General features: G+C 48.4%; 1 protein-coding gene across 1 annotated transcript in view; it reads right to left on the bottom strand.

Moving 5' to 3' along the window:
- CSMD2 (CUB and Sushi multiple domains 2) overlaps positions 1–18,076 on the bottom strand; it is a gene marked incomplete at both ends in the record, with an annotated part of 226,948 nt that overhangs the window by 33,685 nt on the left and 175,187 nt on the right. The window contains 12 exons of the mRNA XM_079545965.1: positions 836–982; positions 1,453–1,641; positions 3,197–3,310; positions 3,674–3,754; positions 7,281–7,426; positions 7,781–7,958; positions 10,220–10,408; positions 11,791–12,000; positions 12,286–12,402; positions 15,043–15,112; positions 15,207–15,325; positions 17,886–17,990. Of these exons, the coding sequence (XP_079402091.1) occupies positions 836–982; positions 1,453–1,641; positions 3,197–3,310; positions 3,674–3,754; positions 7,281–7,426; positions 7,781–7,958; positions 10,220–10,408; positions 11,791–12,000; positions 12,286–12,402; positions 15,043–15,112; positions 15,207–15,325; positions 17,886–17,990 (1,665 nt within the window). The remainder of the gene's footprint in view (positions 1–835; positions 983–1,452; positions 1,642–3,196; positions 3,311–3,673; positions 3,755–7,280; positions 7,427–7,780; positions 7,959–10,219; positions 10,409–11,790; positions 12,001–12,285; positions 12,403–15,042; positions 15,113–15,206; positions 15,326–17,885; positions 17,991–18,076) is intronic.

Genomic DNA, 18,076 nt, shown 5'->3' with positions numbered 1-18,076 from the left:
CCTGAGGCTGTACAAGAAGCAGAACCAGGGACAGATAAAAACAAAGGCAAAGGGGGAAAGAGTGCAGAGCTACTATCTGCGTTTCGCTCAGCTCTAGAAATAAAAAGTAATTTCTGATAATTAAATATTACTTAATTCATTTACTGAGTAAAGTCATAACTTATTTATGACACGCTGGCAAGTTCTCAACCCAGTTTTATAACTTCCATTAATTAAGATTCGCTAAGTTCCAAAAAATAGTAATTCACTTTAAGGAATTCTCAGCAAGCACTCGACACGCAGCAGCAATTTTGTGCTGAATGAGCAACCAGGAATCCCTGGTTCTGCTCCTGTAAGAAAAGTGCACAATGCCTGAGCAGGGCACCAGGCTTTTGATACCATCTTCTACAAGTTTGTAACTCAGTAAGTAACACCTGAGTGTCCCCACGCAGCAGGAAGCTCTGAGCACAAGTTACGTCTCGTGATGTTACTTTTCAAACATCTCAAAATGGTCTCATCTTTACAGAGACACAATAATTTTGTAACAGGAATCTGACTGAACTGCAGCGGGTGGGTTTCATTTATCCAAAACCAGGCTGTCTGTGGTTATACATTCTGGTTCTGACTGCTAAGAGTAGGAAGCCCAGACAGAGCCGCTGGGTTTTGCTGGTGGTGGAGCTGCTTTCCCAAGCCTCACCAGCCTCAGAACAAGAATTCGTGTGCCTTCCCGCAAGCTTTGGCACCTTTCTGTGGTCACAGATGGCCTCTGCCCCTCTGCAGCAGTTTTGTGGAGATCTGTAGCTGAAGGGATGACCGGGCTGTTGGCACAGCCATGCAGCCCCTGCCAGGCACTCACCGGAGTAGCGGATTTTGAAGCCTTTCCTGTTGTAGGCATGATCAGAGGACCAACGGAGATAGACTTTGTTCCCGCTGCTGGTAACAGTCAGAGGGGCAGAGTAGTTCCCACTCAGCGACAAGAGCAGTGGGCTGTGGCCAGAGGGACCTGGAAGGAAGGAGGAGCGTGTAACAGCCAGGGCTGGCACACAGAAAGTATCACTCATGGGCCCTATGTGCCAGAGTGCCTTTCTGCAAGAAGAAACAGGTGTGCTTTGGAATAGCACCGTGTGAGCTTCCATTTCACTATGAGCTCGTGCTCAGTGCTTGTTTTGCGAGCGTGAGCTCCAACGAACACACCTGGCTCCCAGAAAACCAACAGCAAAGAAAGCCCTGGTGGCTGTAGCAAGACCTGGCTTCTGCTCCAGGAGAACACAAGGGCTTCAGCAGAGCACCTCTATTCTGCATTTGGCTGCACAGCTCTGTCTTTAGGAGTGCTGACACATTCCTTGGCAGTTTGTCCAGGCCTACAATACCTGGTCTGCACAGGCTTTAAGGATGGCATTCACAGCTAACAGCTCTGCTACCTCTTCCCTTTCCCCTCAGATGCCATGCAAGTCAAACTGGTCAATCTCTTACCATCAAAGATCTCAAACTCATCATATTGCTTCTCACTGAGGAAGTACTCGATGGTAAGGGAGATGTTGTAGCCAGGCTCCACTTTGACCACCCAAGAACAGGTCTGGAAGTGAGGGTAACTTCCCAGGAAGCTCTGGCTGAGGATCACACCGGTGGAGTCCGTCATCACCGCGTTCATGGGGCAGGGCACTGCAGGGGACGAGAAGGAGAGGCCGCAGAAAATGAACACCAAATTGAAAGGAAGGGGCAAAAATCAGGAACGCAAAACAATTCAACTGCCTCTGCACCATTTCACACGCTTTTCAGAATGAATGGCACCGCAACCAAACGACTGTCCTCAAATTGCAAAATGTTCTCTTGGAAGCCCCTGGAAACTTGGGGCAGAATAAAGTGGGGAACGATGGACTTATCCCAAGGCACTCATTGAGTTGTCAGCAAGGACAGAAGCACTCTACTTCATTTCTCTCACCACTGGAGCCCCCAGTCAGAGGAATTCTGGACATAGCAATGCAGCTGAAAGCCCTAAATGAAAAGGCTGGCAACTGCACCCCAGGAGAGGAGGCTAACACACAAAGTGAGCAGAAAGCATAAAAAGAAAGGGATCTTACTTTATCCATAATTGTCTCTAAAACCCAGTGCAAACATTGCACTTGTATTAATAGAAAACAGCCAGAACTATCCAGAAAGAACACTGTATTCTTTCCAAATCCTTAATCCTATCAGTGATTTTTTGACCTCTGTAAATTGGTGGCCAGATGTAATTTAAAGAGTCCCTTTACCCCCGGGCTAACAACCATCAGCAAATAATTGAATGACCTCCCTTTCTCTCCTTCAGTCACGCTATTTCAGAGAGAATAAAGCTACAGAAAAAATATCCCATTATATGGTAAAAATGTTCAGATAGGAGGGAATGAAGGAGATGAAATAATCACAGTTGGAGCAAACAGAAGTAGCAGCAGGAACCCAGAGGATAAATAAGGTAACACAGTAGCACGGAAACATCCCTGGGATCCCTCCTGAGCAGCAGCAAGGTGCACAATGCAGCGTGCCCCAAGCACTCGTTTCTCTCCCACGTCAGACATTCTGCAGCACCAGCAGAGGTGCTCCTCGCAGGAGGAGGGCTGGGCTGCAGCCTGCTCTGCCCCGCTTCAGCTGCTCACGTCTCACTGGCAAACTGTCAGGCACAATTCCTCCCCCCACCCCTGGTAAGGACGTTTGGGTGACTGCTTTAATGACTTCACGGAGGCAGCCAGACACAAAGCGTGGCAAAGCTCCATCAGCACGGCTTCAGTCAGTCCCACTTCAGCAAGTCCGAGCTCAAAGTGCTTTCCTGCCTTCAGGCTGTGGGGGGTAATTTGGCAGCACCAAAAAGAAGCAGAGCCCTTCCATATGGTGCTGAGAGCCCACAGATCCCCCAGCAGGAAGCAGAGGAAGTTCCCTATCATTTATCAGGGAGCTGCTGCAGCGAGTCACCCAGCACATCCCTCATCATTACTAAGCTGCTGCCGGCTGAGCCCAGTGGAGGTGCATGGTCCAGTGCCACGAGGCAGGCAGGGCAGCACCCCTGCCCCATCATTTTCCAGCATCAGGACCCCAGAAGTCAGAAAATTGACCCCTCTGCTGCAGCATTTGCAAGGAAACCTCTTCCAGCTGCCATCCCTCATTGCTACGTCCCTTAGCAAGCCCATGGCAGCCATCCCTGGGCAGGAAAGCTTTGGGTGCCAGTGGGGACCCCAGGCTGTACCTTCACAGGTGGGTGGAGGGCCTTCAAACTGCAGGTGAGTGCCCAGTTTGCAGGTCAGGATTTCGTTTCCAATCAGTGTAAAGCCAGGAAGGCATCTGTACCTCACAATGTCACCTGCAGAAGAAACAGAAAACATCCTGACCGAGGAGAAGGATGAATTGTGCCCTGAAAAGAGGGCCAGGAATATGATTTAGTGGTGGGTTGTTAGAGTAAGGGTAGTATGGTTGGGTTGAGGTTGGACTTGATGATCTTGGAGGTCTGCTCCAACCTGAGCAATTCTATGATTCTATGAAGTGTGGGGAGCTTGTTTATGGTGGCTGTTGAGCAGGGCCACACACCAGGCAGTGTCACAGAACTACACGTGCAAAGGGGTCCCCTGGAGCCCGGGATTTGGGATGGACAACATGTGTCCTCCCGTGGGCACTGCCAGCAGCTGAGGACAGCAAGGGAAGGAGGGCACAGGGACCGTGAGCCTACCTATGTTAAACTCCTCATTCTCAGTGATGATTTCTGCGTTGGGAACCATGGTTGGAGGCTGACACCTGAAGAGCTGGTAGGCTGAAAAGACAGCGAAGGAAGAGCAGCAAATGTTAAGCTGGGGATGGAAGCAGCCACGGCTGTCTCACAACAGCACAACAGACATCGGAGCAAATCCTCCCCTGACCAGCAGAAGGGCAGAAATGCAACCAGCCCTTCCCTCTCCAAACACTGCAGAGATGGCTCCAGTTACCTGCGTTCCCAGAACAGCTTTTTATTTATTTATTTTTATTTTTTTGCATCTAATAGGAAACAGATTTTCATCAGTCTGAGGATCCAGAGGTGCCTGGGCTCCATTGGACTGTTTGGATGAGCACTGAATGGTAACTGCTGGGTGCTGCCATAAGGCAATGTTGCTGTCCTCTGGGATACACGAGAAGGCCCCTCATTGGGGTTAGGTCAGTCACAGAAGAGGAGAACTCTCAGACTGCTCCAGCACCAAGTAAATTACAATAATTATTCAGAGAATCTCAACTTGACCCTGAACAGAGATCAAAAACCTCTATGACTTATTTTTAACCCGGCATTATTCATTAATTTCTTCTGCAGAATAACTCCAGGAGCGCAAACGTTTTCAGCTGCAGACTCTGTGTGTAGCTCAGGTCACAGAGCAGCTTGGCAAGGCTGTGAGGCTCACTTCTCACACCAGGCAGAGCCATGCAGACGTTGTGCAGTTAGGTGGCTACGTGGGAAGGGCTCCAGTCGAGGAGCACCCGAGCAAACACACTGCAAAGAGCACATCTGCTATCAAAAATTAAAGATGAGCAAACACGGAACAAAACAAACGTACTGCTTACAAGGAGAGGGGTGCATGAGGCTTGAGAACTGCTCTGCTTACGAAAATAAACACACAGGAGCTGCGAGCGTGGCTAAATTGAAAAAAAAAAAAAAATGGTACTGGGAACTAAATGAATATTAATGAAAGACATTTTCTGCTATTTGCTCAGCACTTCTGTGCATCTTTGCTCCCCCTGCACCTGACCCTGGACAAGCATAACTTCCTCTGAAATTTATATCAGCCCTTTAATTTAAGATACTGGAGCTCAAGCTGCCACTGAATATTAATTCTTACCAACTCCACTATGTCAAACTCTTCACACCACAGCAAAGCTGGCAGCAACCTTAATGAGGCTTATGATAATGCTTAAATACACATGTAAAGAAGCAGATTTCCCATCCTCTCACCCCAATTTCCCTACCCCCTAAGGTGCTGCAGAACAATAATGCTGGAAGGTCAGCATTGCAGGCACGGAGCGCTCTGTACTCCATGGCTGCACTGCATCCAGGAATGGGGCTCAGCTACAGCTCACTGATCCCTGGGACTGTGTGGCGCCATCAGCATCATCATCATCACCTCCCTGGGTGTGCAGGAGGGGAGAGGCAGCGGAGGGGACAGTGGGGGAGAGCCCTTGTGCTACACAGCCAGGAGCCAGAGGGACAACACTTGTTTGCAATCTTTTAAACAGCTGTTTGACAGCGGGGGAAGGGGGAATCCGCAACAAAAATTTAAATTAAATGCGATTTAAAAAGCACTTGACAGCATCTATTGAAGTGGAAAGATAACCCACATTTACAGCATTAATCTCCTCTCCTTAATGGGCCATATTTCAATAAAGAGGTGCGATTAAGAAGGCTTCAGCATATGGGTGATACAGCACTAGCAAAGCTCCTTTCAACAGCACATCCATTTGTTCTCACCAGGACAAAACAGAGTCCTGTCCTTGAAACCACAGTGGGACCCTCTGAGTTACAGTGCCATAAACCCCCCCCGTCACACTCACACTTCAGTTGGTGCTGGCACCTGAGCTAACCCATTTAATAATAGGTGCCACATCATCATTTTTCAAGGGCTGCTATTCAATCTTCCAGCTCTCTAAATCATTCTTTTGTTTCCTCTCCTCCACCCTGAGGAAATGTTTCTTTGCAGGCATTTGAAAGAGCAATGGTTCTCTGAGAAGGGTGCTGCTGATCTGCTCTGCACGGGAAAAGACAATTGAAAGCTGAAGGGGGGCGTCTATGTCCCAGATCTGCCAACGTGAAGCTGAAGAAATGAAAATACACATTGCTACAGATCCCGAGGAAATTCCATTTCCTGCAGTTACACCCCAAAGAGCAATGCCAGCACTGCCAGTGACTGTGCTGTGCAATCCCAGAATGAACATTTCTCCCTTCTCTCCATCTCCCCAGTGCCACCAGGCTCCACACGCAGAATGAGAGGAATCTCACCCTGCAGGCAAGCACCTCAATCAGCGAATCTCTCAGGTTAGGCTTTATATTAAAGCCTCATGTATAAAGGGACCAATAAACCAGTGAGCTGTGCTTTAATAAAAGGCCAAGAGAGCCCATCTGGAAAATGGGCTCCAAACGGCTGCTGGCTGACGCTGCTCCTTCCAGCACCACTCCAGACCTCCTGCCTGGACAGCCCAGGGTGGCTTCAGACCTCAGAGAAACCACGAGCTGAAGAAACCTCAGTATGAAGGGCTATCAAGGATGGAGGGCAGCAGCACATGTTGATGGGCTCTGAGCACAGCAAAGACAGTAACTAATTCGTGTGACACAAAGAAGCATTCGCTCAGCTGCAGCAGCGTTCACACACTGCTCATTTCTGCACCAAACTGCCTAACTCCTGGTTTTTTGCATAACTCCTACATATGCACCATGGTCTGATAACATAAATCTTGCAGTGTTTTGCAGCAGAAAACCAATTCCCTCCAAAGCCTGGCAAGCACTCTTTGAATTCAGCCAATCTGTATAATTCTTGCCTTTTGGAACCGAGCGTAAGCAGAAACATTCTGCACAGATTCATTGTGTAACTCATGTTAGACTTTGCTGAAGTTGCTGCAAGCAAATTACCAGAGCAAGGGGAGGTCTCCATTTGCACCCAGCAAAACCCAGTACTGCCGTAGCAACTTGCTAGCTAATCCAATTTAAAATTGGGTCCTCTTTCAGAGGCGGAAAGCAAATGTTCTCATTTTGATGTAATACCCAACACATCTCTCTGGTGTGAGCTGCACTCACACCAAAGAATCCCCAAATAATTCAGAGATTTACAAGAATCATTTTCCTCCCCGTGGAAACGAAGTCACCTCTCCGTCAGAACACAGCTGATGACCCCATTGGTTCAGCATGGCATTGGAAAGACAATACCGTGTCCAGCTACAACTGCAGAGAGGGAGAGTTTTAAGTAAACAGAGAGCTATCCATAATGGGATCTGCCACGGGGAGGACAGTATTTACAGCATCACCTTGAGAGGGGCGCAGGATGGCGTGGCTGTTAGTGCGTGGGCTCTTGGCTGTGCCTGAGTTATCACAGTGTTACAGATGGATTTCTGCATCTGCCCAGACGGCGCGACCGCTTGCCAGCACCTGATCGCACAAGAGACCTTCAGTCTCAAACTTGTGAGAGCTTCACCCCATTGCAGAAGATTTCAGGTAAAAGCCCATTTCTTCCATGTATCGTCTCCCCGTGGGAAGCCACAGCTGACCCACGCCCCTCTGCATCCCAAGGCAGGTACAGTGCATGCATCGTGCAGGAAGCAATACAGACCATAGAAGTAAATGGCAAAAATCCCTCCGTTTGCAGCATCACTGTGGAATTTCACCAGGACCTGATTGGAAGAGCTTTGGGCTGACTTCTTAGCAGAGTTGCCAGTGAATACTCCAAGCTGCGGGGCAGTTTGCTGAGGACCATCCCTAAAATTGTAGGTGAGAATACAAGAAAAAGGCACTATTACACACCTTCAACCCCAGGCAACAACCACCCTCCTACACCACACACACACAGAACTCCCCCCAGTACCACGCAGATTTGATGTGCCTCACTTTAACAGCCGCTGATCACAGCAATTAATGGAATTAAAGACCTACTAAGTCTTAACAACGCTGTCCAAAATCCCACTGTCCCCAGAGGACGCTTCCTCCTGCTCTTAAATACAGCATTCCCCACACCCTGCAGCAACGGGAGCACTCTGTCTTTGCAAGAGCATCTTGCTGAAACGCGGCCGGAGCAGCAGCTCTGCTCAGTCCTCACACCTTTGCTGTACTCACCAAATGGTGATGAAATCGTTGTAGGGCTCTGTTTGCAGCAGAGTGAAGTTGAGATGGATCCCGTAGCCCACAGGCACTGTAAGGAGCCACGTGCAGTCCTGGGAATTGGGGTACTGGTTGGGAAAGCCAGGAGAGTAAACTGTCCCATTTTGGGTGGTGACATTGCCCCCACAAGGCACTGCAGAACCAAACAAATACAGACCTAGTGAAGAAATATCCCCCAAAACAATGACTTTCTAATATCTTTCCCATTTTTATTTCTTTTTTTTGGGGGGGAATAAAAGCAATTCTGCACACAGGTGGATCCAGCCCCAAAACCTTAGCCTACCTCACCATGAATAGTTTACGCCTGTCACAACTACCTCTAACCTTTTCAATTCAATTCCATTGCAATAAATTTGTTTCAGCTCTGGAGCCGAAAGGAGACTGTCAGACTGCTTTGTACAGATGTGATGGCCAGGTGCACAAATCAACTCCTTACAGCCAAGTAAGAGCCCTTGGGGTCCACCAGCTGTTTGCACCCATGCATAGAAAACACAGCTCCTGACCAGATCACACCAGTGGGCAAATCTATGCACTTGCTCATAGTTCTTGGCTTGGTTCTTGGCTTGGACCAGAACCATTGAGCAGCTGGCTTTCCACAGATCGCATCTGAGCAGGGGGGAAATGATGATTTATTTGTACAACAGCAGCATCCACTTCATTAATCAAGACGACAGTTCTATTGCACCAGGTATCTTCCAGGCCTAAATGAACCTGGAAGCTACAGAGACGTAATTAGAAACAGCCAGGGCAGCGAAGAAGAGAGACAGAAAGATGACATCCTGCTGAAGTGCAGGAGGGCCACAGCAAGTCCCAGGGTCCAAGAGTCCCATGCACAAGAATCAGCTTCTGGACCTCTCACAGGGTAAATTCTGATAGCCCCCTGCCTGAGCCAGCTCCCTTTCAGAAGCCACACAGTTGTGTCAACCCAGTCCTTGGCTTAGGTTCACACATTCTTCCTCCCAGCACAACTTATTAAGTCAGGCTCAGCGCTGTCCTAAAACATGGCACCACACTCTCCTGTTCATAGGGGAGTAGCCCCACAGATACCTACCACTCTGGATATGATTTGATGTGCCAAAGGTGAAGTTAAAGTCAGGCTCCAAATATTTACTGCTTGGCTCTGCTCTGCTTTCTCCTGTGGTTTGTCAAGCTGAGAAAACCTTGAGTAATTATATAAACCTGTACATTTACTTCTCTAAACAAAAACCCAAGGAACCTTAGGGGCCAAGATCCTTTCTGCCCTGTAAAACAGGCAGCCTGCTGATCAGCAGAAGAGCTTCTAGGAGTGCTGCTGGAAAACTCAGCCTCTGTGCCTTTAGTTTGGACTACAACTTCTCTTTTAATTAAACAGGCATTCAGCTGTGACCTGTGTGGGGTAGGTGAGGTGGTTAGCCTAAGGCAGTGCGTCACTGCTGCTTGCTGGTATGCAAAAATGGACCATCCAGCTCAGCTGCATTTAAGGAAACAGCCAGAAATGGAACACTCTGCATTGACTTTAACAGCACTAACAGCCCAGCAGATGTGCTAGCACAGGGAAAAAAGCAAATGGACCAAAATACACCTATCCTCTCACCTCCTTGTCCTACCATAAGTGCAGCAGAACAGGAAAGCTACTTAAAAACACAGTAAAGATCTAAGGCCTGGATGGTTGCAGCTGGCAGAGCTGATGCCTGAAGGAAAGGGCCTCATCCTGCTACCATTACTCACCAGCCCTCCCAACAGCACACAGCAGCCAAACAGTTTTCAACACACCTCTGCATTGCTGGAGTCACAGGCAGCACAGCTAGGATCCCGTTCCTTATGCTTTTTGTTCTTGGAGTTCAAGGACTTAGGACTTAAAAGAGGGAAAGCATCAGCCCTCCCTCTCTTTCCCCAGCGCAGACCAATTGCAGCAGGGAGGCTGGGATAAAGGTCAGTGCACTGGCAAGTGCAGCGGAAATCTTCAATGAGCAGCCTTGAATTTCTTAAGGGTTTGTGTGAAACCCTTCGAAAGGAAACCTCACAAAACTCAGCCCACCAGTCCAAAGGATAAAAGAGTGAAAGAGCCCCGCTGGATCTAAATTGAGAAGATGGAGCTTTGAAGCCTGGACCACAGATCCGCTCCTTCGGAATGCAGGGTCCACCTGGCACACGTGTGCAAGATTAGTGAAGAACTGTTGGATCGTTTTTGAGATGTCATTATTGCCATGATAAAGAGACTGGACAGGGACCCAATCTTCTCACACTGAGTGTCCCCAGAGCTGCCAGAGTCTTTTTCAGAGACTGCTAAGGGCAGAACAGCAACAACATACAGTTTCTGTGCTCCCCAAAGAAGTGTGTGCATTCCTGTGTGAAATCTTTGATTTTTGGTTTGGCCCTGAGTTCTTTAGCAAGAGAGTGATCCCAAAGCCATACCTTCACACCTGGGCAATGGGTGATCCCAGTTCCTGTTGGTTCCATGCTGACAAGTCAGGACGGGGTGACCGATCAGCTGGTACCCAGGCAGGCACTCAAAAGAGATGGACTGGCCAACGTTGTAACCAGCTCCTCGTACAACACCGTTGGCAAAAGGCTCAGGGTCAGGGCATTCCTGCAGCTCATATGCTGAAATAGAAATAAATCAATAAATGGAGGAATGCTTCACACTTGTAATTTTCTCATAAAAGCAGGAACTGTACACTCACCACGCTGCTTAGCTGCTTCCCCCTCACACAACGACTTAATTGAAAGAGATAAAACTTTAATGAACCATGCACACATCAGCATGGAGGACGAGGGACAATCCTGGGCAGCCTTGAGGTGACCTCAGATGTGAGCACTGGGACCCACTCTGCTCCTCTGGTTTCTCAGACCCTGCGTTCACAGGTCACCCCACGCTTCACCTCTAATTGGGAAATTGGCCCTGTTTTTCAGCAAAACGTGGACAATCCTGATGATGAATGTAAGTCAATTGGTTAGCATGTTCCACCTGGCATTATAAATTATTGGTCAGCCTTGCTAGAGCTCATTTGCATAGCAATTTCCATGAGATTACCCAGAATGCCTCACAGAACACATTCCTTCCTAAATTGTGCAGTAGCGCATGAATTATATGGTGCATGAACAGGACAGCCAAGACAAAATTAATGTTTTCAATTAAGTATGAGTAGTGGCTTTTATTGCTATTTCTGGGGAGGCAGCCCTTTGTCAGTCCTTGGCTACAGCACACGGCTGGAGACACATGCTCCATCTTTCCCACTCCTCAGATCTCCCTCGCAGGCAGTCTTGGATCACTTGGCTCCCAGCTGCTGCACAGCAAAGCCCATCCTAATTTTCTTCAGTACAAAGCATGTGATTTGCCCCTGGTCTCCTCTGCCCACATTCCCATATACCAAAGTCAGGTGGACAAGGAAGTCCAAAGGATTTTGCAAAGACCCTGTGAAAGGCAGAGCTGTGATCAAGCAGGACCAAAAGTTCAGGTCCTCCTACAACAGGCTGAAGTCTCACAGGCAGTCCCAAGCCCCACTGTCACTTTAGTTAGCTATTTCCTGATTAGCTCAGGCCCCTCCACCAGCCTGCCTCAGCACAAAGCTAAGCTGCAGCTGAGGATGGAAGGGATGCGTTCCAGAGTGCTCGTACTGGACTTCAATATGAAAATCAGCTGCAAAATTTTAGAGCAAACTCACAGCTCCTTGCAGAAACCGGTCGACAGAGCCAAGATCTAAGTGAATCTGGCTGGAATTAATTCAAAGACAGCTCACTGTCACAAAGCACTCGAGGAACATTTGTTATTTGCCGGAAGGCGTAAGTCGGGATGAACAGATCCCAGTTATGAGGATTAAGCATGCTCTTCATGTAACACCTTTCCACTCATTTGGATTAAGTCCTCATGGAACAAACACAACGGAATAGGAGCAACCGTGTCGTGCACCCTCTCTCCCCCACCCTCCCCATTGGCACCTGGGGACAGGGTTGCCCCACTGCTGCTTGTTCAGTGGCCTCCTTACCTTGGTACTCCAGCTTGAAGCCTGGCTTGTTCTGCGAATGGTCGCTGTGGAAGTACACAGTGGTTTCATGAGATGTGGACAGGAGGGAGCCTGGGATTTCGGTGCCGCTGAAGCGCCCGATGACGTTGCTGGTGTCGTATGGCCCATTGCGCACCTCAACGAAGTCATGGTTTGGCTCAGTGGAGAAGTTTAGGAATTGAATGTGAGCACCTAGGGAGGAAGAATAGAGAGTTTGCCTTCAAAGTTATGCACAAGCCTTGGCACATCGGCACCGCCCAATATAGCCTGGATAATTGGAAAAGCAAACATTTACTGCACTGGAGGAAAAGGGCGACTGTCCTGCTAGTTTCAGCCCAGATCAGGCTACAAATGCTGTGGTTTCAGGCTGCTTGAGTTCCTGTGCCTGACAGCAAAGGAATTATGAAGGCTACACAGCTACGCAGCCCTCTCTCTTGCCAAACAGCACATAGCCAGCTCACACCAAAGCCCACTCACCAAATCCCACCGGCAGCAATATCCTCCACGTGCAGTCCAGGTTGCTGGGATAGTTTCCTGGAAACCCCGGGCTCAGGAGGACTCCTTCCATCTCCTCTGCTGTTCCTCCACACTGGGCTGTAAAATCAACAGTGTTCACGGTCAGGATCACTCGCAGGTCTCTCTGCACAGTGGCCATGGCCCATCAGCCATGTTGGAAATAGAGAAATTGAAAACTTGAGAAAAAAGGAAAGCCTGCCACAGAACTAGCACAGATTGGCCAGGCAGTGAATGGCTGCATTACTAACGCAGGTGCCTTCCTCCTGTCCTCAAGATAAAAGCCTCGACCCAGAGATACACTTTTTGGTGACCACAGTGGGAGAGATTTAAGCTGCAAGGAGAGACATGGATGGCCTGCTCTCTCTATGGACACCATAGCAGTGCACATCATGCACACTGCACTTGTTTGAATTTTTAACCACCACAGAAATTACTGTGAAGAAAAAGAATGATCTTATTTTGACTCCATTTACCTCTACTTTATCTGGTTTACTGATCTACCTTGACTGCTATACTTGTCACTCTCGAGGCAATTACTGATAAATATAGAGCAGCATGTTTGCACACTGACTGAAGCAAATTCCCTACCAAGAAGTGATCTGGAGATGACACAGCACACAAAATATGTTTACAAAAAGCATCACGTGAAGCACAGATATCATCTTCTCCGGCATATCTGGATGACCTCTACCTTGTTACAGTAAAACCACCTAACAGAATACACCCAGGTGTGCTCCTAACACATTCTGACAGCAGAAGTACAGCTTCCCTCTGTCCAATATCTCTGTGTGTGCACTTGCTACTAATGAGGCATTCCCCAGAAGTTTCTTCTTCCTTTTAATGGCTCTTTAGTAGTACTAGTGCTACATTATTTAGGAGTCAAGCATCTGGATGAAGCAGACAAAAAGAAAATCAGTCCACTGCTGGGGAGGCAAGGAGTTCTCTGAGCAGGGGAACGACACAGCCTGGGTTCCTGCATAGCTGGTTGGCAGCCAGCGTGCTCTGGCAGCATTTAGACACATGGGTGCATGACTCACAAAGGACAAGGAGCCCCAGTGCTGCCAGCAGCCGCACCAAGGACTGTGTCACTCGTACAGATCTGCACTCGGCTGTGGAGATGTGCTTGTGTGTCTCTGAAGCTGGATGACCTTTTTCAGTCAAGTGTGATGCAAGCTAAGAGATAGGAACAGACAGGTGGACAGGTGCTTGTATCGTTTAACCACGACTGCCCTAAAGCAGAGATCCTGAACTAAACCGTGCTGGTTTACACTGTGACAGAGCCTACCAGGCACAGCCCTGCCAGGCAGAATCCAGCTGAACAGCATGACTGATGCTGATCAAAAGACAGAAGAAAACACAGAATTTGTAGTTGCTCAGCTTGCCATCAATCCTGGTGCAATACTGGGATCCTCCTTCGTGCTGGAACCCCCTACCCGGATGCTGAGCTGAAGGGCTTCTGGTTTCTCCTACAACAGCTCCCAGGGGCGTGAGCCCTTTAGCTCAGACGTTCTGCTGTAACTGTCTCTGCACTTACTGCTGGCCTGAAGATCATCAGATGAAAGAGCTGTTAGCTCTTATAATTACTTTAAAGCAAAATGATGTAAGCTAAAACAGCAGGAGCCTGAAATAACTGTTAACTAAAGCTATTAAATGCATAAATGTCTCCCTCAAAGCTGTAAAATGTGCAATATGAATATTAAATATCTAGATTTGCTAAAAGCAAAATGCTGCTTGAAGATAATCCAGAAACTCCAGCAAGTTCCTTTCACCTCTGCATCTCTTCCCTCAGCGTTTACTTCTGCCTCAGTGGAAATTAATTGCCTGGTCCTCCCTTCCTGGGGAGCACTCAGCAGCCTCAGCCATGGCTGCTACAGGCAAACAGGACACCTGGCCCTCACTGGTCACAGAGGAGCTGTAGACACTGAAGTGAGGACAGCAAGGCACCAGGTGGGCAGCTTGGAGATACTGGGAGAAGAGCAGTAAAAGAAGCAGTTTTGGTGACATCAAGATGCATTTCCAAACAAACAAACAAACAAAAAACCGAACCACAGCCTGCAGATCTTTCCTTAATGCATAAAAAAGAGCCAACAGAAACAAACAACTCTCAACCCATAAAGACAATCTGCTTCCAGTATAAAGTAGTTTCAGGTTTTCCCTTTTGAATGAGTTTTTATTGACAAAACCATTTTTGTATTTTTACGCTTTATACCACAACCACATTTCAAGCATTTAAAATTAGGCATTCTGGTTGCCCTGGAGGAATGAGTGCTGAAATTTTCCCTTGCAGCTAATAAAGATTTTTTTCCAGCCTTTACCTCACTTCCAGAACAAGCTGCATATCTCTGACTCACACCTTCACAGAACTCCTGTCCTCCCTGCCACTCCAGCAGCCCTCAGCCACAGGGATGCACTTGAAAGAAAACCTACTGTACTGTGCTCCTGGCCACTGTGCTGCCCCACCATGAAGAGGGCAAAACCATCAGCTGCAGCACGCTGTGGTTTATACAGCCACTTTTAAAGCACCTTTACATGGGAGAACAGGCTGAGAACCTGAGCGCGTCAGGAAATACAGAAGGCTTGAAGACATCCAGCTGTAACAATGCAGCTGGCTCAGTGTGGGCAAGAAACTTCTCCCCATTTCATCAGCATCTGATTACACAGATTTTTAGAAGGGCACGATAAATATCTGCTAGGGAAGAAGAGCAGGAGGAATCCTACCAATGCAAAGCGGAGGAGGATAGTTCCAGCGCCGCACAGTGCCTGGCATGCAGGAAATGTGAGAGTGCCCCTGAGGGAGAGAAAAACGAGACAGAATTTGGAGGTCTCCCTCCCAAATGTTTGCTGCTGTCCCTTTTTGTGCCAAAAAACCCCCATTCCTCTACCTGCAGTGCATAGCCTGGCTCACACTGGAAGGAGACGACGTCGTTCACCAGGTAGCGCTCCCCGACCTTCAGGCCATTCCCAGGAACTGGGGGCTCTGGGCAGCTGGACAGACCGACAGCTGAAAGGCAAAGGGGGGTGAGTGCTGTGGGACAGGGAAGGGCAGGCGGCAGGAAAGCACACACCTTCACCAAGGGCTTCTGACCGGCACTGACACTATGTGAAAAAGTCTGGTGGTGTTTGGATTCTCCTCGAAGACAGCCCAGAGGGATCCTGGACATAGAGGTATACACATCCATCGCCTCCACTTTATCTGGAACACACTGTTCTTAATGAAGGCATCACTAATCATTTTGCGATTCATGGCCAAAACCATTTCTGACTGAACATTAATGGCTCGACCGATGGGCTGCATCTGCATCAGCACATCCATTCCCAGGGCAGGCTGAGTCATTCTCAATGGTTCAGGAATCAAAACTCCCATCACCAACCCTCCTCATCAGACGTCTGTATGCATGGTATGTTGTGTATTCCTTTACTGACCAGGCAGCATTTGATGAAACACCGGGGAAGATGTGTGAGGGAATCACCCATGTTGCCCCTTGCTGGCAATATAAAGGACATAATGTGTTTGCAGAATGCAATTTGGGTAAAAAGCTGCTTAGTTTCTTCTCTTACCCGACTCTCCCTGCTTTCATCTGCGGAATGAATTTTCCAGGTGATACAGAAAGCAGTAAGCGAGGCCAGACTTTGACAGCACCCACAGAACAGCCCACAGAAATGTCATTCAATCCCATTTCCACCTGAGCTACGCTTCCGATCAGGGCGATCCTGCTGCTGCCGCAAGATCACCTCTCACAGCTCTGCAAGGCTAGTGCTTTGCTCCAGCTCCTGGCTGCAGGCTGAGCCCAAAGCAGGTGAAGAAAAGAAGGAGGTGATGGTGATTCTCCTTCAAAAATCTGAGTCATGCTTTCCAGCAAGAAAGCTCTCAGTCCCTGCCCACCCCTGGCTGAGCTGCCTGACCTTCAGAGAGACGGAGAAAACAGCCCTAAGCAACTTCCCATTCCGATCAGTAGACACTGAGCTTCATTCAGTCCTATATACCATGAAATTTCAGTCGTACAAGCAAAGCAAAAACTGCATTACTTTCCATCTGCCCTGCAAATCAACACATATTAATTTTCTCAGCCAAGAAACCAAACAAACCTGGCAATCCCAAGCCTCACAAAAACCTGAGTGATTATTGCAGTGCGACAACACAATCCTCACAGAATTTATTGGTTGAAACAGAAGTGGGAAAGAAGCAGAGTTGCAGCAGGAGGATTTCTGTAACAACACCCAAGCTTCCAGAGAGCTCTCTAGTGCACTCCTCTCTCAAATCTTGGCTGCTGTAATTTTGCTCAAGCCATTAATATGCAAGGTTTCCACCTGCAAACACAATAAACCTGGAAAGCTTACTACTAGTTGGCCCCTTAAAAGCTCAGGCAGTCCCTGCAGTCAAACAGCTCTGCCATTTCTGTGGATGTTGTACAAAATGAAACGCACTTTCAAATCTATTTGCTACTTTGGACAAAATAAACAGAACACTGGTTGGCTTCAGAGACGAACACAAAATCGGTGATCAAAAGCAATTGTCAGACTTAGTGTCCAGCAAGAAACAATTATGTTTGCATTGCCCCAAGGAAGTCTGCATGAACACAACAGCAGTCCCAGCACACCTCTCATAGGCTCAGCATCACTGCTACCAATGCAGAAACAGGGCCAGCCCATCACCATGCACTAACCAGTCCTCTGAGAGTTGCAGGTACACAAGGCATGCTCCTGGCCCTGCCACACCTCTATCTTTAGTACCCTGCAAATGCACAAGCCTGCTTGCTGAACATTCAATTTAGATGCACTGAACAGAGCTGAGAGCTGCCATTCTACACCTGTTAGCTCTACTCAACACCCATTAGGCAGTGTCTTAAATACTGGGGGAGTTTTGCTCCCTCCCCCCCCCATTTCCACAGAGAAGTGGAATAAGTTCAGCAGGAAGAGCTCCAGGATGGCCAGGGGCTGCAGTGCTGATCCTGCCATGAAAGGCTGCCCAGAATGTTTGTGCAGCCTCCATCCTTGGAATTTTTCCAGAACAGACTGCATAAAGATGCAAGCAGTCTAGTTTTATCTCATAGCTGACCTTGCTTTCAGGAGAAGGCTAGATGAGATTACCTCCTGAGGTCCCTTCCAGCCTGAACAACCCTATGAAGACCTGCCTAGTCCTGGTATGCTGCCCCCTGCAATGACAAATACTGAATGCCTAGGAAGGATGGCAAAGAGCAGGCGGTCCCTCCTACTATCTGGCAAGCACCATTTAGGCACTTCCCAAGCTAAGATTACAGCACCGTATTGAACAGGCAAATTCCCCATGAATTTTTAATACTTTGGCTTCCATACCTCCTGCTGTACTACAACAGAGGAACCAAAAAGCGCTGCCAAGCCACTCTGTGACCCCACGCATCCTCTTCTTCACTTACACTCGCAACCTCTCTGCAGTTTGAGAAAAGGAACCATGCACACGTGGGCCTTACAGCTCACTGCCCCCTCCCCGCACTACACAGCTTCCACTTCTGCAAGGCAACAGCTCTGTAGCCATTTCCCCACTACCCAGAGGTACTGTGAGATCAAGGCTGCACTGCTCTTACTTTTGTATTCCAGGTGAAAGCCAGCAGCAGAGACGCTGATATCCGAATAGAAATGCAGATAGAGCTGGTTTGAAGTGCTGTTCAGCAACGCAGGCACTGTAGTTCCTGGGAAAACAAGAGGTGCACAGAGATACTGAAGAGGATTCTTTTTTCCTCCTTCATATCCTCAGAGACTTGCTGCAGAAGAGGCT

Source organism: Tetrao urogallus, assembly GCF_951394365.1.
Source record: "Tetrao urogallus genome assembly, chromosome: 23".
NCBI classification, from domain to species: domain Eukaryota; kingdom Metazoa; phylum Chordata; class Aves; order Galliformes; family Phasianidae; genus Tetrao; species Tetrao urogallus.
Note: the sequence above shows the minus strand (reverse complement) of the source record. Positions and strands in the feature narration are given on the sequence as shown.